Raw genomic sequence first — 24,548 nt, forward strand, 5'->3', positions numbered from 1 at the left:
CTCATGCTGCAAGCACATTATACATGTTTTTAAATGCATAATACTGCAATGCTGAGTTTTGCCTCTGACTAAAGCATTGCCCATTTTATGGCAATTAGATTTAACATTTCAAAATGTCCTTTGAATCTGTGCATACATCTCCACTGAATTTGCAGCCCCCAGATACTTTGATTGTAGTGAACAGAATAGTTGTACTACAAATAAACTGTGCAATGCAGTATCCTTAGCTTTCCAAGACAATAAAATACTACAAAGTTTCACCATGTGTTGCTTTAAGCACATTTAGACAAATATTTCAATTTCACCATTCGTCTGCCATGCCTGACCAAACAGAAAGGTAAATGCAAACGTAAAAAGATATAAAAACCAAACCAATGTGGCCACCGTGGAGGCAAGGTTAACATTGAACACTCCCTTTGAAGAAAAAGAGTAAAACAAACTTCGTCATCATGCTTGCCAAGAGCACCTATTAACCAAGTTGGTACTAGTTGTAAGGTGGTCTGTGCATTTGAGATCCAATAGTTGCCAGCCAGAAACGGCTGAGCTCCGAACCACTGAAGTACAGTGGTAGCACACCTTCAGTAAAACACTGGCAGCTGGCTGGGACCGACCATTAGAGCTTTCACTGCCATGCAGCTTTAGCTACACAGCAATGATGAATTACCCTCTAGTCTGGGGAACTTTTCTGCTAATTTTACACCTACTCAGAATTATAAAAATTTGTATATTACAGGAGGGAAAACTGGGAAACTTTGCAATTATGCAAAACACGCTACCAGCTGCCTTGAATGGTCAAAACCTGCTCACGTCAAAATATAACACTGCACGAAAACAGTATGCAGTCCAGCAGAATGCAATGAAATCCAAACGCAAAATCTTGACTGTGAATAGGCTCGAGCGAGCAACAAGTTGACAACACTACTTATAACAGGTAGTATGCACATGTGAAATAAAAATGCAAAAATACTTTCATTACAGCCCACAACATCTGTGACATATCTGTCTCATGAAAGGCAGCAATTAATGCATACTTGTCTTTGTTGCATAGTCATACTCAGGCCGCACAAAAGCTCGTCTTCGTTCCTCCAGTTCCTGAGATGGGATAAGGCCTGCCGGGCCTGAAGCAGATACTCTTCTTGCCTGTGTAAGCAAAAAATGACACATGAAAACCTCCAGGCTTTATAATCAAGCAAATATATTAAAATTAGTCACAATAAGAACAATTACAAAAATAATAAAAATAAAATTAAAATCTAAGTCAACAAGCTGCTAGCATAATTGTTTTAATAGAGATACTTTAATAAAGTAGATTAACCTGACAACACTTATTAATTCAAAAGCAGTTAAGATCCGCTTATTCTGGCATCACAAAACCTCATTCCAAAGTCTGTATGACCTATGTTATCTGCACCTTGTTTATCAAAACTTTAGAGTCCCACTAATAAACTGACTCGCGACACATTGCATAGACAAAAAAAAAAATGAAAGCTTAGCCTTAATAGTTCAGATATGTCACCCACTCTACAGTCATTGTGGGCAAAAAAACTGTTGTGTGCATATCAGTTGCGAGTGTTGTGAGGAAACCAAAATGCTAACTTCAGCACGTTCCCAATAAAGCAATTACTTCTGTAATGCTGCTGCTCTTCTGAAACGTGAAACTTTAGCAAACTACAGTAATCTAATAAGAATAAAAGAAACTGCAGGTTTACATGAGCTTGTATCACCACGTGATGTCTGACATCCGACCAGACATGCAGACATGTGTGTTGGGATCTAGCAGAGTATAGTCACATTGTAAAGCATAAATGCTCAGGAAACTCCACAGGCAATCAATGCAGAAGTGGCTTGAGCATTTTTGTGGGCTGATTACAGATCTGAACGTATAGTAAAGGGTAAAAAAAACTGGCTCACTTCTGACCAGTAGATGTGCTGCAAGAGAGGTGCATGAATACTTCAGGCTATAATTTTGTACCTACCTGCCACCAGTTTGGATCCTCCTGATTGAGCACTTGCAGGATGTCACCCTGCTTGAATGCCAGCCCGATTTCTTTACATGGCAGAAGGGTATCTTTAGATGGCTCATATGCGTACAGTGCTTTCACAAAACACTGCAAAGAAAAGTACCATTCAAGCACACATACAAAAAAAGCCTCATATTTGCAATATTTCAGTTGATGTCACAAGACACATACCTGAAATGTTGGCAGGTTGTCGTGATATGAGGGGAGGATTTTGAATGCAACACTGCCCTGGGCCTTTTTCAGTTGCAGCTGCAGCTGCTCAGGTGTGTGAACTGGCACTCCATTGACCTCCAGGATTGTATCACCAACATGTAACAACCCTGGAATATAAGCAAGGTGTCCACAACACTAAGTTGCACTCCCTTCAAGACAACAAAAGGTGCATGTTCTGAAAGTGCCTTTTAAAAGTAACCATGAGGTGACACAAACTGAATGTTCTAAATGAAATAACTAGTGCAGACATACCTTGCTATGTTGAACATTCAGTGTATGCCATAACATGAGGTTTATACTTAGCATGCCTTTACCCCACTTAACAACAGTTAATCATGCTTTGACCTCCACACTTCAACCTATATCGACACTGAAAAAGAAAAATGCAGTGATGGCGCAAATTTTTTTGGTAACCTTGTTCGTCTCTTTCCACACAGCAGGGTTCAGATGTCCAGTGAGACATGAGACCATTCCTATACCTTTCCTTTCCTCAAAAAACCAATTTATTTATTAATGCAACATAAGTTACCACTTGAAAAAAAAAATGTCACACAAGAACCTTAAAAAGGCAAAATATGTTATCATGAATACCTCTAAAAAGGCATAAAAGACATATCCATATCAGAAAGTGGTTACAATATTACTATAGTTCTTTGGGGATTAACAGACATCAAATAATACCATTCCGGTATTCGTTACTGTTCCATCAAATAAAAAGATAAAAGCTAGTAACAAGTAGAAAAGAATCCTCAAACCACATGAAACAATGTCACACAAGAAAGGTCGGGAAGTCTCATACTGCCATGAGCAACACAATCAGTCAGTCGAGAAATCTCCTTCAAATCCTAGCGTCTAGTGAAAAAGAAAGCTTGCACCACTCAAACTCACCTTGCCTGTCAATGATTCCACCAGCAAGGATGCGGGCTATCATCAAGTTGTCATCCTCAACTCGTACCGTTATCCCCTGAAAACATTGAGCAAAAGCACCTTTACACCACATGTATGCAGAATATCAAAAGCAGCAAGCTTGAAACGAAACAGCCACTCACCAAGGGTTCATCATCATTCTTTCTGATTCCCACCATCCTGATAGTGTCATTCAGGGTCTCAGGTGCCATTGCTGGGGCCTCCTTCTCAAGGGCTAGTGGCTTAGCAGGTTCATAGCTCTTCGTAGCTACAGCATCATGGGCGTTGAGCAAGGCCTACCATGAACAAAAGGGGAACCACCAAGCATGTTGGAAATGGGTGCTAGCGCTAATGAAATATTCAAGGAAATGGCAACACAAGATGCTATTAATAGCAGAATAAAAGAACTCACTGCAGTCCGACTACAAAACGCTCATTTGGTAGTAATTTTATTCTTCTTGCTTTCACTGTTTTTCTTGATGCGCATACTATGTTCAGGATTAAGAATAGTAAACTTATAAGCAGGAAAAAGTGTTTTATAATTTAGGTCTCAACAAACCTTGAAACAGAAACGGCAGGGTTTTCCACCTTTTTTTGGCAAATTCTGCAGCTAATGCAACACTTATTATAGCAAATTGTCAACACTCTGATATTTAAGAGATGTGAAAAAAAAGAAACCTTGCAGGTAGATTTATTATGTGAACCTGTCAGCAAAGGTAACAGACCCAATTCCCTGCTTTGAACAACATTTTATCCCTGAAGTGATAAAGCTGCTATATTAATTAAACCTCTCTTACTTAGAGCATTACTTGAGGATAAAATAAGTAAGAAACAACAAAGAATGTCAACAGATACATCAACTGGGTCACTAGTGAAGTTTGAAGCAGAGGCAGCAATACCTTTCTATCACTCATGGGCATACTCGAAAAACATAATACCGAACACCCCAAGATGTACCCAATGTGACCTTCTAATGAATTAAAATTCATAATAAATACAAGGGTGCCCTATAGGTTATAACTATTCATGGTCATACAGCAGTTTCAATTATAGCCCTTAGCAATAACTGAACATAAGAAACATTTTTCATATTGGACAGACAAGTAACAGCCCCCAATTAGGTCATGTGCACAAAGTAGAGTTTATCACATAAGAGGGACTAAGCAGTCATGGACAATGCACTATTCCAACATGCTCTAAGGTTATCCATTGTTCAAATAAAAAAAAAAGATAAAAAAAAAATTCTACAAGGAAGCCTTCTCACACATATTGAGTGGCACTGAAATACGGCAGAGCTCACACTCAAAAGAGGGCACAACACTAAATGTAGCACACAAGTGTGGAAGAAATGGCAGAACTTTTGCAAGTTTTTTCCCCAATGCTAGCCTCATTTAGAACACTGTGTGCTCGGCCACATTAGTGGTGGCACACGTTTCTGGTTAAGCTTGCAGGTGCAGGTGGAACGTCTATTGACTGCCATTGTAGTCTGTGACTCTGCACCAGCACCAACCTTAAAAGCCAGTTTTACACCTAGTTCTCATAGAAGAAAAAAAAAAGACCCTTTCAAAAACCTTTTTAAGCTTCATTAGAAAGCCTGCTCATCAAACGGAACAAACATTTACTTCTCGCTTACCCTGGCCATGAACAACTCTCCTAAATCAATTCAGTTGGTCTATTTACACTATTGCGACAAAAGTTATTAAAAAACGCCTATGTGTAGTTTCCCAACAGCTATCCACATGCAATGTCAGGCCACACAGGACAACAGCAGCCTCAAACATACAGCCCACTAGGCTTGACTAAAGAGTGTTAAACTACACCAGGGGTAAGACGCACAACATAGAATTTCCACCATTGGCAATAGGGCTGACACTAAAAAATAATTTCAAGAAAGAGCCATACTGAGAAGTGAGGACCACTAAGAATGTTGGCGAGCTCTTGGGCGTCACGACCACTGACTCTACGGCAAGCCTGGCAGACATCGCGCAGAAGTTCTACATTGTTTGTGGAGACAGGCTTGAAAGTGGTAGTTTTCTCTTCAAGATGATCTTGGACCTGGTAGACAAAGGAAGAAAAATTAACTGATTTTATCAACTTTACATGTATTTTACAGCAACAGAACTGACCAACTTTATTTACGGCTTATAACGGATGTCGCCATAACACCTAATAACCAAATACTGATGCTAAAGATCAAAACAATGCCAAGTAATTGGGCTTTATATTTGTACTATGATACCCCAGGAACTTCCTTATATAAGGTTTCAGTTGGAACTTTCATTTTAAATAACACGCTGGAGTACCTCAGCTCATTTTGGGTAACCACTTCCCTGAATACCATTAGCAATTCAAAGTAGTGATGCAAAACTATCGGAAAATTGACTATCGATAGTATCGATAGTTTATTTGAAACTATCGATAGTGTAAAAAAAACTATCGATAGTGCTAATATCAATAGACTATCAAAAGTATTATCGATAGTCTACTATCGGTAGCATTACTACCGATAGTAATACAGTAGTAATACTACCGATAGTGTTGCTATCGATAGTATTACTAGCGATAGTACCGCTATCGATAGCAAGAGTATCGATAGTGAAGCTGTCGATGGTAAGACTATGGATAGTAACAATATTGATATTAAGCATTGGTTGGCAGCGATATAACCAAAACATTTGCGACACCTGACTGGTTTCACGGTCTCATGAGGCTTAACGTCCCAAAGAGGCTCAAGCTATGAGGGATGCCGTAGGGGAGGTTTCCGGGTAAACTTCGACCAGCTATGGTTCTTTAACGTGCACTGGGACTGTTTGGAAAAATACCTGGAGCTGCATCCGATGAAAGAACAAATAACACAAGTTCTGCTGGCTTACACGACACTATCGAGCACTGCAGACGTCGTCTTGCTGACGTAACCACAAAAATCACCTCCATACCACACGCTCGGGAAACCAAGTACGCATGGTTGATTTTACAGAATCGATAGTACCATATATAACAAGTAGTATCGATACAGCTGTCGATAGTACTTTCGATACTACTATCGAAAGTATTAACTATCGATAGTACTATCGATAGTCTTTTTTACCATCGATAGTTCGATAGTGACTCAACTATCGATAGTATCGATAGTACTATCGATAGTCTTTTTTACCATCGATAGTTCGATAGTGACACAACTAATAGTACTATCGATAGTATCGATAGTACTATCGATAGTTTTGCATCACTACTTCAAAGGCTAAAATATCCTCAGTCAGCATACAAGGTATCCTATTGATCAGTGCACATTTTGTTGAAATCGACCTCCTCCATTAGCTTTTCAATGTTAAAAATCGACCAGTTCAGGTTACACTGAAAAAATATGAAAAAATAAATACCACAACAGTAGCTCTTACACCAAATTAGGAATACTCGTACGCTAATGCGTACGAGTACGAGTGAGTACTCTTAACAGTGCCTCAGAAATATGAAAAAATAAATACCACAACAGTAGCTCTTACACCAAATTAGGAATACTCGTACGCTAATGCGTATGAGTACGAGTGAGTACTCTTAACAGTGCCTCAGAAATAACAGTGATGCTATTTCTGAGGCACTGGCCCACTCTACACAGTTAATTTTATCATGACTACTGTATGATGAGAGACTCTTCCCATCTATGAATGTAACAGCATGTAAAAAATTTCTCACACGTAACTTCAACCTCATTTCAAACACAGAAGATGACATATCAGCAAAAGGATAAAAAATAGCAGAAAAGAAAATGAATGCAGAATTATCTTTCTACCTGCTGTTCATTGATGTCATCTGCACAACTCCTGAACAGTAACACATGATTAGCATAGCACGACATAAAAAAATATTCAAGGGCACAATATAGTCTTCGCAGCATAAAATGAAAGACAAAAGCAAGAGGAATACACAAATCTTTTGCCTTTGTACTTTTTTGCTGTGAACACTTGATATTATAGATCTTAAAAAACCAGCCCAAGCAACTGTCCTGCTTGAGCACAATGATGACAGCGAAGAGGACGAAAATAAGCAATGTAACTTGTGCCTCATTGAAAACATTCTTACAATGCTGAAACGCATTCAGAATGCCTCCATTCTAAGCAACTAGCTGAACTTAGCAAAAATCAGTAAAAGGAAATGAATTAGCCCAATGCACTTAAATTGCTCACTATTAACAACCACAGCAATGATGTAGACAATATGACCATGATAATAAATGCCACGCTTCTTAGCATTCTGACAGACAGCAGTGACACCAGTGCGTTGTACTAAAGGCATAAATGGCCAGCTGCAAGACAATTTGCTATTAACATGCAAAATGCCAACCTATGAAGTTGCAGAACATAGCTTTGTACGACTTCCGAACATTTCGTTGATCACTATTCCAAGTCAAACAAGAACTCAAAAGCAGTAATAAAATGTCCAACATCCTTATGACAATAAACCGCAAGATTTGACAAAAATTTATAAAAGTGCCACACCTGCACTAAACAGCTCATGACAGGTGATTCCATGAGACCCTTGAGAAAAATGAGGTCAGTGTCTCGAACACCCACACGTCCATTGAGGTCCTCGATGTTTTCCCTGACATGCTGAAATGCAGCTGAAAAAAGAAGGAAAAAAAGACTGAATGACTGCTTTAGTAACTCAAGAACAAGAAAATTTGTTTTTTCAACAGTGGCTACTTAAATGGTTACCAAGGTAATTATCACAACACTATGTGATAATTAAAACAAAAGACAGATTTGACACCAGAAGTGAAGAAGATATAAGGCTTCCAACATTTCTTTCTCTTTTGTGGTTGTGATCCTGAATTTTTTAATTTATTGAAGGCTTAAGTCGTATACACTTTAAATAATGGAAGCACCACAGATTGTCTTTAATATTCTCACTGCTATAATGTGCACCCCATTCACCTGCCATATCCACTTTCACACCTGAGCACTGCCATATAACAGGTTACCATATTTAGGAAATGACTATATTCAGGCCAGGAATATTCCAGGATTTTTTTTTTTTATGGGATTTAAATATTGGTCTCAACGGTTCTCAAATCACCTCATGACCTTCATGAAGATTCCAAAAGCATAAACACTGCCCTAAAAGCTAAATCTCTTTGTTCTTTACAGCATACTTGCGAGCTTTTATAGTGAACCTGATAGCTGCACAGCAACACAAAGGTCAAGGAGGATGGAGGCCAGCCACATGCCCTTGCCCACCTCAATGAGGCAATAACTACCGAATAAAGAAATACAACACCTTTCCATGAAAGAAACTGAGATAAGCCACATCTAAGCCTTGCATAAGCAGGATCCAAGAACACCTCACACACTTATTTGTCAATTCCCACCTTTACTGAAAATATGGTGACTTCTTTTATATTAAAGCTTTTTAGGAAATATCACTGCCCCTCACTACATGCAATGGTTTTATGGGGTTCAATGTCGCAAAATGACTCTGGCTGCCACTACAAAGATTCCATACCAAGACAGAAGTCTCTCCAGAGTATTCCCAGACAAAAGAAAGTCACCATTAACAACCTTCCTTTGTGTTCAGGATTGTAAAACAACGGATGTAATTTTCTTTAACTGCATCATAATGAAACCTGTACACGCCCATCTATCTATTATTTCTCCTTGAGCTGCATCAAAATAAGGCACCCGACACAAAAGAATTGCTGGCAGCTTTCATTTGCAACAAAGAACCTTGGATCACACTGATATACCATTGTTAATAAGGGCCCAGCCATGCATGTCTTCATATAAAACACGGAAAGAATGCATACCTACCATGGCAGCCTCGGTATACCGTAAGAAAAAAAAAACCTTCATATGAGGATAAAAATTGTAAACTTATCATCGACATATCTGAGTATTCACAGCAGGCACTAAAGTGCAAATTTCTGCATTTATTACTATGTAATGCACACCTCTGATTGGGTACATAAGTTCTAGAGTAGAATTAAGAGTTTCAAAGAGATGAAACAACCTCAAGCTTATTCATTTTTGAATGGAATTTCACATACAAACCAAATTGCTCGCAATTTGATGGTATAGTTAAGTACTGTAAATGTATACCATGTCAGTGTCTCTTTAAAAAAGTAAATATAAATCTCTAACAATACTGAAACACAAAGCACAAGCACAAAGAGGAAGGGCACAAATGACACAAATCTGGTCCATGTTCAGAAAGAAAAATAGAAGGAGTAAGGAGGTTGGAAAGTCTGACCCCTCAGGCGAGACTACGACGTATGCCTGCGACCTAAAGGAAGCACCCTCTGTCCACGTGAGACTATCCAGCTGAAATGGCTTATGGTGAAATTGCCAACTATGAGCAGCTGGCTTACTTGGTTCCAATTGGCCGTAACATTTCCAGATGGGAATTTTACCATTAGTATTTGACCTGTAGGCCTTAATCAGGCATTTTCACCTACATTATACATTGAGTGCATGGTGTCAGCCTATAATATGCCTGACAGCTGGCCAATGTTAGCTAGATAGCATGAGCACTTTTCTTCACACTGACAAGGTAAGGCACTTTTGTATGCTGCGTACTATCATGCTGACTTTGCTGTAACAGGAAGTCTCTTTTTCTCACTCTAGACTCCATAATTACCAATTCACTTTAAAATGGAGCAAGCCTCTCCAACAGTGCAATATGGGAAATGTTATCAGACAAATGCATGCAAGAAATCATGTAAACACAAATAAAATTTCAGAAATAAAGCAAGTGCAAACAACACCAACAAAAACTCAGTTGATACAACAGACATGAAAACAGGTCTAAGGGGCCCATCGGATCTTCTAGCCAACAAAAAGGGTGTACAAGTTTGCTCAAGAGCAGCATAAAAAAGGCGAGTTCGGCACTACCAGAAACTTTTCTCAACTCCTATTGGACAGCTCTGTACACATTTATGATTGACATCATCATCTAGGCGCCAAAGTAGTTTATAAACAAACTATAAACATGTAAAATGGGGTTCACATCTAGCTAGATCTCCTTAGCAGAAAACAAATGAGGGCACGGGAAGGAGGAAATTTATTTTAACAAAAAAAAAAGTCCTCAAGGGTGGTGGGATCGGGGTTTCGGTAGTAATGAACTAGAAAAGCCCAGCGCTAAGGTACCACGTAAAAGTGATGCGCGACACTGGCATCGCTGCCACCCCCCTCCCACCCCCCTACTCTCCTGAAACTCACACAAACGCCAGCGCCCACGTGCACCCTTGGTCGAAAGTTTCGAGCCCAGGGGAGTTTGCTTGAGGGCCACGCCGTGTGGCTCGTTACGCAATACCCACCGCGGTGGCTCAGTGGTTAGAACGCTCGGCTACTGAGCCGGAGTACCCGGGTTCGAATCCGACTGCGGCGGCCGCGTTTCGATGGAGGCGAGACGCAAAAAGGTGTCCGTGTGCTGTACGATATCAGCGCACGTTAAAGATCCCCAGGTGGTCGAAATTATTCCGGAGACCTCCACTACGGCACCTTTTCCTTTCTTCTCTTCTTCCCTCCTTTCCCCTTCCCTTACGGCGCGGTTCGGGTGTCCACCGAGATATGTGAGACAGTTACTGCGTCATTTCCTTCCCTCAAAACTGTCTCGTTATGCAATCCTAGCGTTTCATATTTTGAAAGCAAGAGAAACTCTAGCCGCCGCGATGGCTCAGTGGTTGCGGTGCTCGGCTGCTGACACGACGCGGGTTCGATCCCGGCTGCGGCGGTCGAATTTCGATGGATTCGAAATTTTAGAGGCCCATGTACTGTGCGACGTCAGTGCACGTTGAAGAACCCCAGTCAGTCGAAATTTCCGCAGCCCTTCACTGCGGCGTCCCTCATAGTCTGAGTCGCTTTGGGACGTTAAACCCCCACAAACCAGCAAGAGAAACTCTGGTCCTCGCCCTTCCTCGATGCTACAAAAGCCCCACCACACAGTTTCCCATCGGCTCTAAACTTTTTACAAAGGCTGTAGTACATATGCACACGCCTTTTTCTGAAGCTCGAAATTGCTTCACTGACCGTTGATGTAGCACGACTACAAATACAAAAAACCCAAATGAGTTACTATGACAAAAAATAACTAACGGAACTTCCAGCACATTCAAGTGCCTGCCGCGACGGCTCAACGGTTACGGCATTCGGTTGCTGACCACGATGTCGCAAGCTCGATGCTCGACCGCGGCGGCTGCGTTTCGATGGAGGCAAAACGCAAAAGCGCCCGTTTATTGAACGAACGTTACAGAACTCCAGATGGTCGACGCCTTCTGTCATAGCGTGCCCTGCAGGGTGATGGCCTCGCAACGTTACTTTCTTGGCACTTAAATATCCACCAATTCAACTCGAGTGTGCGCGCAAAAGGTGTAATACGATCCGCTACCTCAGCGCTATTCATAGCATGCAACTGCGCTCGCCAGTGGCACGCTTCCGTAATGTATATGAAGGGAAGTGCGCGTCCGTCGCGTTGATTTTGGGGTCACCACCTCATTTCACAGCCGCTGCTGTCCTGCCAGCACTCTTGTGTTACAGCAAATTCGGCAGGGTCCGCTCGGAGCTGACCCTCACTGGCGCGCGCGACGACCACCAGTTGACGCCCGAGCCCACCTGTTGGAGCGAGCGGCTCAAAGCGACCGAAACAGCGCGCGTCTTGAAACAATGAACGCGCTGCTTGACCCGACATCTGAGCTTCTTCCCTGAAAACAGCAAGTATCAAGCACGAAAAAACCTACACGCCCAATCAACTGCCGAACCTGTGACGTTTATTTATACGCTACTGGCGCAAAAATTCCGAAGCAAGCCTGCCGCGTCACTTCGCAAAGCCCCGCCCCGAGGTATACACCTTGATACCGTCCGCGTATGTTTGCCAGTCGGAGCTGGATACACTGACGCTCGCGGACTAGGCAAGAGGACTCACCCATTTTGAGGCTGACAGGTCAGGGAGTGCCGGGAAGCGATAAGCAGTCGATATCACGAGACAGTTGAGCAAAATTAATCGGCAGGTTTCAGCTACAAACACCGATCCGAGCAGCTCGCGTAAAACGCGCGCCGCGAGCCAGCGCCAGAAATGCGTGCCCCGTCGCGCTTCCGCTCGACGCGCGGCAACGTCACGTCCGGTATGTCGAACACGGCAGAAGCGGAGTCGCAAAACCTGTCTTGGGCGCGCTCAGGTGAAGCATCTCTGGGGTAAGCCAACAAAGTGCGCTGGCCGAATGGAGTCCGGCAAACGCTCTTTTGCGGTTTGTTTTGCGGCGCGCGCCTCACTCGACGGGGAAGACGGAACAAAGACGACACGCGCCTTTTTTTACGGCGAGACGTGGAAGACCGGAGAAAAAGAAGGGTGAAAGGAAGATGGGGGGAACAGAATAATGGAAAGTATGAAAACGAAAGTGCTCCACAGCTATTATATCGCGAGAGTACCTCCACGGGAAAACGATTGAGGTCTTTCGGGCAACAGCGATCGTTTTATGCTGCACCGTAGGTTCGTCGCCCCCGCGCTACGCCATCCGGACGGCGCATAATCTTTCTCTCTCTCCTTCTTTCTACCTTCATTATCATTTTCTTTTGAGACTGCCTTTCGTCACTTAATATAAGCATTCGTATTGGACTAAAATTACGGTTACATAAACTTTGATTACACTGAAGCATACCGCAGACGTATACCGGGTTTACGTACGACTGTTGCGCACGCGCAGCGGTCCTACGCAGCCACGTGATTGTCACTGCGCATGCGCAGCTTCGGCACGTAAGACCGGTACACGTTCCCGCTAGTATGTCTCCGGTATGCTAAATCTCTTTATTGAAGGCCAACACATCTTGGTGTCTACCATACTAACATTTTTTTTTTTCATAACCTTGCAGTGATACAAAAGCTGCATTTTGCAGTCATGAATACTTCTTAATAATGCATTTCGGAATGCCAAGTTTATGTTCTTTGTGCTGTAATGCAGCAGATGGACGATCAGGACGCACGATAAATATTAAATTCGATCTTAATCGCGAGCGCTGACGGAAGAAATGCTTCAAGCTTTGCCAGTACAAACTCTAGTTCCTGCCTCCATAAGGTATGTGCTGTATGCACCACACAAGGCCTCTTGTGTATCACAATGTATTCTGTAAAGCCCCATCCTTCATGCAGCGCTCCTTGTTTTTTTTTTTGTTTTTTTTTTTGTACGGCAGTAGTGATTTATGAGCAAAATGTGAGTGCCAACATGCCCTAGAACTTCGTTGATGTACTTGTTTGCGTGGCTTACGCCCATGTGCGCCACAAACAGCCCCTTAATATTTTAAAACAGGCGTCCAATGCATGCACCTTCGTGTTCTACAGAGCAAGGCAACTCCGCCGCGCCCTCCGTTCATTTCTTTCTTTTTTTCTGTTTGTCTTCGCCACAGCATAGAAAACACACTGCTGCCACCGTAGACGTTAAAAGTTGCCCGGAAATTAAACAGTCACGCGATAAGTGAGCAAGCTAACGCAGTGATCTTTGGTTTGGTTTGGTTTGGTTTATGGGGTTTAAAGTCCCAAAGCGACTAAGTCTATGAGAGACGCCGTAGTGGAGGGCTCCGGAAATTTCGATCACCTGAGGTTCTTTAACGTGCACTGACATCGCACGGTACACGGGCCTCTAGAATTTCTCCAAAGAAATTCAGATTTACACTGTTCACTTCATCATCGTGCTGTGTTGGCGTTCTGAAAAGTTACCACTGATCCCATTGCGACATTACATTAATGCTGTTTCTCTGCAGCCAACCGGTGCCACCACTGAAATCGGGAACGTTGAACAAAAAAATGCGAAGCTTATCACTTTCTCAACGTCGAAACCTTCTGCAGGAACCATCCGCGGCCTAGCGAGCAACCAAAAAGCACTTGGATACTTTACTCGCGATTTCGCTATACGCGAAGGAAATTGTCTCCACAGGCACGCGTACTGTGAGGAAAACACGCAAAGAGCATTGGCTGTCCCTCACGTTTGGAAGTCCCAGGGTCGCGGGATCGAATCCCTCCCGAGGCCGCTTGTTGATGGAGGCGATATGAAAAAACCCCCATGCGCTGTGCAATGTCAACGCGCGTTAGAGAGCTCCAGGTGGTAGAAATTAATCCGGAGGCCTTCACTCCGGCGTCCCTCATAGCCGATGTGTCACCCCGGAACGTTAAACCCAAAATACAACAATACAATCATGTTCGAGCGGCCGCGGTGGCTGAGCGGTTATGGTGTTCGGCTGCTGACCCGAAAGACGCGGGTCCAGCCCTGGCCGTGGCGGTCGCATTTCGGTGGAGACGAAATGCTAGAGACCTGTGTTCTGTGCGATGTCAGTGCACGAGAAAGAACCCCAGGTGGTCGAAATTATCCAAAGCCCTCCACTACGGCTTCCCTCATAGCCCTAGTCGCTTTGAGACGTTAAATACCATAAAACCATCAACCAATCATGTTCGAAAATTTCATATAGTAGGTCCCGTTACATTTCCTGTTAAATTTCTTGTCACATGCTGCTCATTCTGTTCTTAACTTCTGTATTGATGATGAATAACTTTATGCACTTTGAATCATTGGCAACTGCCACATGTGTATGTTATTGTACTTTTAACCCTGCCTGTTACGATCCGAACAGGATTGACGGTATCAAATAAATAAATACAGGATGCATGTGCACTGTCGGAGTCCACTTCACGGAGGAGTGCATGCGAGCAGCGGTGCTCGAAAAGTTATGCACTGAGCTTCCAGTCGAAGGAGTGTACAGTATATTCGAAAGAATATATGAGGCACTGGTGAGGTGCGTTTCGACTAGTTTCGACAGTCAGCGCAGTGGATCATGGGAAAGTAATTTGCTACCGTTACTTCTGGTTCCAGCTTTGTCCCCCTGGTCGCTTGCTTAATGGCAGTCGCTGTGTTAATATCGCTTATGCTACTAATTTATTTGCAACAACGCTGATTGTACTGCATCATCGCAAGGCCAACGCGACGTCGACTCTGACCTGCTTCGTGACGCGTTTTGGTACTAAATGCAACCAAAATAATTAAAATGGTATGAGGCTAGGCTTTCTTCGAGTGTGCGATATGTTGATACACGCTGTGCGCCCAGTGGAATGTATGAGTCGTCTGCTAAGCCACTGACAGCCTTTACACGCTGTGTGAAAAATATATCTATCATCTGCTCGACTGCACAAGTTTCAGCACTTGGGAGTGCGGCGAAAAAAATAAAACAGATATACATATATGCCGAATATAGCTCAAGCGCATGTGATTCCGGCTGCAGCGCCTACAATGAACCGCCAGCCTACGCCAGCATACTAACCACGGCAGAATACGCTTATCATTCAGGATTGTCAGTTTCTGCGCTCAGGATATACGCACATACGCAGCACGCGTTGATCTTAATAATGATGTGCAATGAGCGATGTTTCAGCTCAAATATATTAGTGATAAACGATGCCGGCATGCAAGGAGACCGCATTGCAACAGGCAAAGAAATGGAGAGAACTGGAACCGGAAGTAGCTGGCAGATGATTTCCCCATGATTCTTTGCGCTGTCTTCGGAAACGTACCCCACCCGTTGGTACAGTGTACTGTACCACTTCCACTATAATTTCCTTCGCAGAACAAAAACCCTTTCTAACGACGCAAAACGTTCCTTATATGCCGAAATAGCCGCCGTTGTGCGATATTTCAAGCGTGAAAGACCAAGCAATTCGATACAACTCGCTCTTCCCAGCCTTTCCCAGTGCGATGGATGTCAAAGCGACCTTTGCCGCACTACTTGGAGAAATATCACTGCGTTTTCGCGCTACCAACAAAAACTATGAACAATTGGCCAACATTTGGTGGGCAAGACAACTCGCGTACTGGCCAGATGTCTAATGCGCGTCGTTAAAGTAGCCAGCTTGCCGCTGTTACGGAATGGCCCCTAATAAGCTTACATTGTGGGCACATACATAACGCTGGAAGCATGTTTCTAGAGTTGTACGCCCACAATAGAAGTATGCCGCGCAGTTCTAAACATTTCTGGTTGCGCCACCAGATCAGTGAAAATCTTGTGCACATAAACAGATTGGCTGGTATGTAATAGTGCTTCACTAGTAGAGCATGAATACCGCCAGCAACTCTATCACTATTAGAGAGATTTAGCACAGCGGAGACGTGCTAACGTATACATATACCGCATGGAGCGTCCGCTAGTCCGGTATACGTCCACGGTAGTACTTCTCCGCTCTACCAAATCTCTCTATTATGAAACGAATTCTCACCGTGCATGCGGCCGGTTTTATTAAAACGCTGTTATGCTATATCCCGCGCAACACGGCTTCCTCTGGGACAAAGTCATTTACCAGATCCCTATCTTAACTAACAACAATCATAACTCATTAATAAGCTATTTGCACTCAAATCTTATCATGCATTTAACTCAGACATCCGTCTTTGCGACTTTTTCTGTCTGTTCTACAAATAAACCCCTCTCTATACGTCATGAAATCGCAATATGTGTAATTTTATGTATTGGTATGCTTGTTTCGTTGGCGTAATCTTAAATGGCGCATTTAGCTCTTGACTAACTACGGCTACAATAGACCAAAACCTTCCGGTTGTCTTCCTGTTTTCGCGCGCGTGCGCGCGATACGAAAAGAGCGTGCGAAACAAAGCGGGCTTCTGTGTTTTCTGTGGCTGTTGGCTTCTCTAATATGTATAACGAGCCCCTCATTCCCCTTCCCTTGTCTGCTTAATTGATTAACGAGGGCCTTGGTTCTGGCAGCCTTGATGCCATAGGAAGCATAAGAGGGTTCTCACACAGCTTCCACCCTCGCCGTTTGATGACGTTCCACGTCATACCAGCGGTAACTCAGGTCGTACTACGTCCGCCGCTTATGAACGCGGGTGGCGCTAATGAAAACTCAAGATTAGGTCACTTGAAAACATAAATACCCCCGAAAGCAGAAGATCTGACAGCCGTCGCCGTAGCTCAGTTGGTAGAGCACCGGACGCGTAATTCGGAGGTCGTGGGTTCGGTTCCCACCGGTTGCATGTGGTTGTTCTTTTCGTCTGCTTTTCTAACCATTTATGTTTAAGCGGTAACATAGTCAGTAATAGTCTTCATTGATCAACACCACTAAACGAAATTAATTAAAAAATCCCCTGTGTTCCGTGGTTTCTGTGGCTGTTGGCTTCTCACGTCGGTCACGTTGATCATAATTTTTTTTAGATCATGTGACGAAGAGTCCACATTTCAGAACGTTCTGACTGCAGCATTCACAGTTTCTTGCGCGCCTATACAGATCTCGAGAGCGCCCTCAACAGCACTGCTGAGCTGCCCTTGTCAGCCAGTGACTTGATCCGGAAAAAAGAGGTTGAGCCGGTGCATTATACTTAATTTCAAGGTGCCGCGTCCGTGACACGAATGCAGACAGAAGAACAATGTACACAAAGGAAGAATACCAAAACGAAACTAGAAATAAAGGCAACAGCCAGAAGGTTATTTCAACTAGTTTAAATTTTGTGTCTACTATGAAGAGTTACGTGCAGTCTTCCCTCCTTTTTGCCACTGAGACCAACGAAAGAATGTATATGGGTTGACTCAATGTGCATGGTGCACTAAGACCCACTATTTAGAAATGTATACCTTTCACGTGCATATGTATACCTACTATATTATCCATCAGCAGAAAGACTGCACCGAAACAAAATGAGGGCACTTGTACTGCTACTTTGCTTTAAAATCACTCGCTTGCTTATCTTCTCCTCGAATCACCATGCATACTGAATACTAGCGTTCCATTTTTTAGTTATACTCCTTCCATTAGCGCGCCTGCAGCGGGTGGAGGAAAGAACCTATGCGTTCGTGTCCTTTGCGCTGTTTTAAAAAAGCACGAACAGTCGAATAGTCCGCACCTCTGGCTATCCTTGTAAAATGCAGACAACTCTGCAGACACATACACTCAGACAATGTTTTAGTTTTTCGCGATCAGCTAAGATTGGTTTTCGCGCTGCACGTTATCTCCTGCTTGGAAGTCCACACTGCTCTCCTTCTGTCTTTATCTCCCACATACCCCTCCCTACACAGAGTAGCATGCCAGCGATTTTTAAACGCCGGCTAAATTCTCTGCATTTCATTAAAGAGTCTCTCTCTCTCTCTCGCTAGAAACGAATAACCGCTCACGGAAACGCGTGCACGAAGGAAACATTCACTGGCCAATTAACGAAGCGCTATTCCCGAGCTAGCTTTAATCACAGCCATACGCCGCCCAGAAACGGAGGGGCGTCGACACGTGGCGAGGTTTCCGACACCAAAGGGTCTCCGAGGCAACAGTGTCGTCATGGCGACTAACTATAAGGCATATAAACACGCGCTTGCGCGTCGAGGCAGCCAGAAAAAGACGGCTCTTACGCCATCGATTTGACGGCAGGTAAAAAAAGGGCCTGCCGGACCATGTGGTCAGCGCGCCTCGTGTGTTGACCCCGTCCAGGAAACGAACGAACCAGTACAGATGCGAAGCGTCGCCTCGCTCTGCGGGGCTTCGGCGCTACCGATAACCGAGAGGCACTTCACAACACGTCGGTGCGACCTGCGTGTGTCTGTTGCGACCGTACAGGAGAGCTGTTGGCAGCAAGGACACGAGGAATAAGTGTAAAGAGTGCTGGAGCAATAGCACGCGCTAAAAGAAGCACGAGATCGTTAAACAGTCCCCGAAATGCACGGAAACGCAGACGAAATAAAAGCGGCCATGGCTGCAGGGCGAGTGACATAACATGTTTTCTTTTTGCGGGACTCGCTTCCCCCCTTCGAGCGGGTGATAATATTCCGTCGAGGCTCTGGGCAAGTGCCAGCCGGGCCCTTTTCACGACACGGGAAGGACGCGTCGCCGAGAGTTGTTATTCTCGCTATAGCTTTCAGATTTTCCGCGCTGCAGTTAAGAGACGCCTCATAGCAGGCACGAAGGACGCCTTAGAGAAGGGCGGAAGGTAAAGAAAGGCTTGCCATTTGGATTTGCGTTACGCTTTTCTTGCGATGAGCAAAAACGATCACTGGCATAATGCCGCCCAACGTGATCGGGCCATCGCTATAGCACTTCACGGTTTCACGCGAAAACGTTGGTAGTGTTCGCTGGACGACGAAGAGGCGAAATTCTGAGCAAAGGCCAGGGTATCCGAAGAGCATTGAGGACCGCCATTAGGTTTAGGACTCCAAATACTGAAGTACGACCAAAGGGATAGAGAAGTTGAAGAAAAGAAAAGTAACGAAGACCGTGGCATCGTCGCTAATTATTTCACTGCAACCATTTTGGTACAGCCGTATAGAAACGGGAGCACTTGACTGGCTCTGCTGTGACACGCCAGAAAAAATTCAGCCTCTTTCACGCACGAGGAACGCCTTTTGCCGATGACGACGACAACGATGATGATGTTTTATGTCATATAAGATACTTGATTAGGCCATCTAGAGGCAAGGCTCACGACAAGGCATCTAGAGGCCGTAGCATTACGAATATGATAAACGTTATGCGTAGTCTACACACCCAAAGAATCAGTGTAGTGAAAAATCAGTGAATCCTCATGAAAAGATGACCATGGGATGCAGAGGAATGTTTTACGCCTATAAATTTTCAAAATATTGTCGCCATTTTTGATGTCATTGAAATATGAACAATACTCGGTGCTTCACCACAAAATTAAGCTATCATTCATCGAATAATGTTCTACAACACAATTCACGCTACGTAAGATAGGAGCATTTGGCGCTTATAGCGAATACCGGCAGCCATCTGAACATAGGTGTCACTATGGTTCTCCTTTTCGCCATCCTGTTGTCGTCAAAGCAGTAAAAGAAAAAAAAAAGAATCAAGAAAAATAAACTCTCACCTGATAAGTTTCACTTTAAATTTTTTTCTGATTATTTATTCGGTTTCTACATTTGCTTTTATTGACTGCCGCGAAAAAGAACTTTTCATTTAAAAACAAGTGTCGCAGTGGATGCATTTCAGTGCAGGAGCCAAAAAAAAATGTTTTTGATGCAACGCCCGTGTGCGCCCGACGAAGAAAAGAACAAGAAAGCTCGCTCCACTCCCACGCACCACTCGGCACGAGCGTATTCGAATTGCGTTCGGCTCTAGGCGTTACGCTGCTGGAACAAACTACGGGCGCCCAGGGCTTCGTCTCTGCCTGCTTCAACCCTCGGTACTGACCAGAACCGCGTGGCACTCATCTCCCAGCTATTGACGTCTCGCCTTGCGCGTGAACGGGAACCGGCGGTGCTGGTGTTCTTCGAAGAAGGCGACGCTTACGTTTCACGCAGCTCCTGGGTCCTTCCAGTTGGAGTCCGGCGCGACGCACAAGCTGACCGCCCCTGGTTTCCTGGAGGTCGTCGCTGGGAACCCTGCTGATATATGGAGGACGAGTCCTGCACGTCTGAACTGCGAGAGCTCCAGACGCCCTGGAGTCTCCTCCTCGCTCGCGCGCAGTTGTTGGAGGACGAGTGGCTGCACCTCCTGGACGTGACGCGGCCTCCTCATGGAATGCCAGTAGGTGCTCTACGAGGCTACTCAGCGGGGAGTGTCGCAGAGTTTGACTTGCTGCAACATCGCCACGAAATTGCGCCAAGCTGCTGCTTTATTGCCGTCCACCATCAATGCCAGGTTGCTACCCACGACGACAAAGTGGAGCACGCTTGTCTTGGAGTCTACACTGTGCTCAGCGTCATCGCCGCCCGAACCCAGCGCGCGGTGGCTGCCACTGCATACGAGCTTCACCGTCATCATGGTGAATGTGACCACCTTGTGCAGCCGGTTGTCAACCCCGCCACCGCTCGACCCCTCCATCCGGCAGCAGGTCGTGCTGCGCCCGCCTTCCCGCCCCAATGAGGTGCAAGCACTCGTTCGTACCAACGGCGAGTGCTTGCCCCATCTTCGTTGTGGTTGCAAGGCGACCACTGCCCACGGGACGATGAACGTGTGGAGTGGTCGCGTATTCGTCAATGTGAAGGAGACGCCGCGGCCAACCGTGAAGACGAAGGCTGCGCTTATGCCGGCGGCTTGACTGCTCTACCCCGCTTCCCGAAGCCAGCACGAGAACCGGCACGAAGCCGTTGTCTTTGGGCTTCGGTTGAAGATGATGACGAAAACGTCGTCTGGATAATGCAGCCTAGCTTGAGCCGGCATTTTGCTGATAAATATACTTTTTACTGTCAAACAGCTGCCTCTGCTCTTATGACTCGTAGCCATTTGACTACATGCCCTAGAGGGGTGACTAAACTCCTTCAAGGTTGTGCTGGCCTAGGCATACGCCCTTCACTGTGAACGGCGAGGCGGTTTTACAACGTCACCTTTCTTTCTTACAAAAAACAATGACGAGGGTGTGCTCGTGCGCTATTTCGGTCAAGAAGTGGCCTGCCCCATATTTTTGTGCTGCAGTAAGCACAGTAGTACAACTGACAGTATCTAGTGGCGCCGTGTTGCGAGAATTAACCGACTGCAGGTAACACTTGGGAGCTAAATAATGGTTATAAGTGATTAGCATGTGTACTCTAAGTGTGCTGGACGTGGTGATATTGAGGCTTAAGCTGATTTATTAGCAAGAAGATTAGCAAACTAGCAATGGCATAAACACGCCGATATTTGAACTTGGGGCAGTAGGAATTCCGCAATTCAGCTACGCGTAATCGGTGTGGTAGGAGTAATAAATGAAGCGACCTGATGCTAGCCCAAAACGAGGTCATAGACGGGGTCATGGCGAACACCTGTCTGCCTGACCTACTTCGGCGCTAAATGAGACACAGACTAATGTAACCGTTGCAGTGTAATCTCTAGTTACAGATACCGTTTGCGCGGAGTCTTTTCATGGGTCGTGCAGTTGCATTCAGAATGTAAGCGAAGCGGTCGAGAAGAGAAAACCAGTATTTTGTGTAGAAAGCAAAGCACTATTAAGCAAGCGGGAGTGGCAGTGCTCACGATAATATGACGCAAATATTGGCAATTAAATTGAAATTAAAAATATTCTCCTGCGGAATACCATTTCAAGTGTCATGCTGCTTTTGGCATCTGTGCAACTCATGTCGGTTTATATACCGTGGTCGTTGTTGTTGTTGTTGTTGTAGCCTTTGACAGAATGGCACATACCCACTGGGGGATCGGCCAAGAATCGGGAGGTAAAGGTTGCTATTCACCTCTACATAGTAAAGACAAAAGAAAAGCCTATGCAGATGTTGATTTCGTCTTCGTCGACTGCAGTTAGAAAACATCTGGCATTAAGCAAATAAAGTATGATTCCCTCGGCAGGCTTCTCAACAAGGACCGCTCATAACGAATATTATTGTCGCTCTAAATTTGAAAAAGAACGAATTGCCTTCGAATTTGTCCAGGCACGGAAACAAGTAAACGCAGCGCGCAACTGTATTTCAGCATTTTTCACGTGTCCGTAATTGAAATTTCCAGCGATGGTATCTGCATGCTGGTAGCAGACTCTGGTGGGATTTCTTAGTGGACAAACTTGCTTCTTCATTTTCAATAGGATGATTGCACTTAGAACGGAATAGCGTGCTCCATTTACTTATCACCCCACCTGTGTTTTAGGAACCAAGTATCTGCGTAGTGGTGAGACCTTGCTGGTGGCGACGCACTACATCCAAATGCGACCTAAGCTCTCGTGCTAACTCGCTGTGTCATGTACCAACTCGCCCATTGAGCCACAGACCCGAGGCCGCCAAGATGCTATAATTTCTGCATTGGTTCATCCGTAACGTGCATTTTTATTCAATTGTTTTTAAGCGCAATGCGACAGGCAGTTGGGAAAACACCTACAAAATTTTATTATTTTAACTCTGTAATACCCAAGCACTGAAAACACGAGAGAAACGTCATGAACTTCCCGCATTCCGTCACTAGAGGTCCCAACATTGCAGAGATTTAAATAAATGGTTACGTTTACTAAGAAAATTATGATTCCTGCGTAAGCAAAATGAGCGATTTCCGGACGTCTACAACCGATAACTGCGCACGAATACTCAGACCCCTATATTACATCGATATCAGAATTCAAAACCATTCGATAGTCTGCCAGTGCAAGCATAGAAATTTTCAGCTGTTTGGCCTTTAGGGTTAGCTTTCATAGTAAGTTATATTCCTGCGTCTTCCAAAAAAAAAAGCACTGTCTAAACCACTTTATTTTAAGAATTGGTGACTGCATCCTCGCACAAATAGGCAAAATCTAGAACCAACAAACTGGCTAGCGTTCTTGCCTCGAACATTAATGCTTCATCATTCTTTTAGGATGCATTGCAGTAGCAAAAAGCGGCAATCAAGGACACCGAGCACAGTGCAAAGAAAAATTGACGCCTCGTTGTGACCAGCAACCATTTCACTATAGTAACTGAACTGGCCCAAATGGCGTCACCGGTCTCTTAAGAAAGAGCCCAGAGAATTCACTAAGTATACTAGCCGGATATTTGGAGGAATCATGCAGGTTTCTCACTACCCAGAGTACTAAGCCAGGGCTATTGCAAACAATGCTATCTTTGACATCCCAGTGGCTTTCATTTCTATATAAACATGTTGTTATATGGACCTTACACGGATTACACCAGTGGTAAGGATCTCGAAGATGAGAAAAATTCAGCCTCTTTCAGGCAGGAGGAAGGACCTTTGCAGACGACAACGATGGCGATTTTTTATGCCATGCCAGCTATACTCGCTTAGGCCATCTTCAACCAAGTCGGGTGGGAGATTTAAAATTACCAATTTTTTTAACTCCGCTATCACCATAGCATTAAAAGTAGGATAAATATTATGAGCAGTCTACAAACCCTAAAAGACAATGTTGTGATTACTCACTGAATACCCCCGAAAAGACAACCATGATATGCACAGGGAGGTTTTACGCGTGTAAATCTTGAAAGCATTGTCGCAATTTTAGATGTCATTGAAATATCGGCAGTACTTGGTGCTTCACAACAAATGCCCCTCGACAGTATATTTACGCGTTCCCTGGGGCTTGTAATCGAAGGTACCATTCATCGAATAATATTCTACAAAATAATTCATGCTGGGTAAGGTATCAGTGTTTGGCGCTTATAGCGAACACCGGCAGCCTTCACATAGGTGTAAGTGTGGTTCTCCTTTTGGTGATACTATTGTCATCAAATGAGCAATAGAAAAAGAAAAGAAGCAAGAAAAATAAGCTCTGAACTGTTAAGTTTCACTCTAAATTTATGTGATTATTTCATAAGTTTCTGCATTTGTTTTATTGTCTGCCACGAAAAAAAAAACATTTCATTTATAAGCAAGTGTCACGATGGATGCATTTCAGTGCCAGGAGCAAAAAAAAATAGTTTTGATGAACACCCATGTGCGACCGACGAAGAAAAGAACAAGAAAGCTTGCCCCACTCCCACGCACCACTCGGCACGAGCGTATTCGAATTACGTTCGGCTCTGG

At 44.2% G+C, this 24,548-nt stretch overlaps 1 protein-coding gene across 1 annotated transcript in view; it reads right to left on the reverse strand.

Moving 5' to 3' along the window:
• The window catches only part of vari (MAGUK p55 subfamily member vari), a 69,484-nt gene that overhangs the window by 18,654 nt on the left and 26,282 nt on the right, over positions 1–24,548 (reverse strand). The window contains exons 2-8 of the mRNA XM_089579279.1: positions 7,637–7,758; positions 5,043–5,195; positions 3,284–3,436; positions 3,123–3,198; positions 2,193–2,341; positions 1,977–2,108; positions 1,032–1,140 (exon numbers count right to left, since the gene is read on the reverse strand). Coding sequence (XP_089435405.1) covers positions 1,032–1,140; positions 1,977–2,108; positions 2,193–2,341; positions 3,123–3,198; positions 3,284–3,436; positions 5,043–5,195; positions 7,637–7,758 — 894 coding nt within the window. The remainder of the gene's footprint in view (positions 1–1,031; positions 1,141–1,976; positions 2,109–2,192; positions 2,342–3,122; positions 3,199–3,283; positions 3,437–5,042; positions 5,196–7,636; positions 7,759–24,548) is intronic.

The sequence above is a fragment of the Amblyomma mixtum genome, chromosome 3 (assembly GCF_055824585.1).
Source record: "Amblyomma mixtum isolate Tamu chromosome 3, ASM5582458v1, whole genome shotgun sequence".
NCBI classification, from domain to species: domain Eukaryota; kingdom Metazoa; phylum Arthropoda; class Arachnida; order Ixodida; family Ixodidae; genus Amblyomma; species Amblyomma mixtum.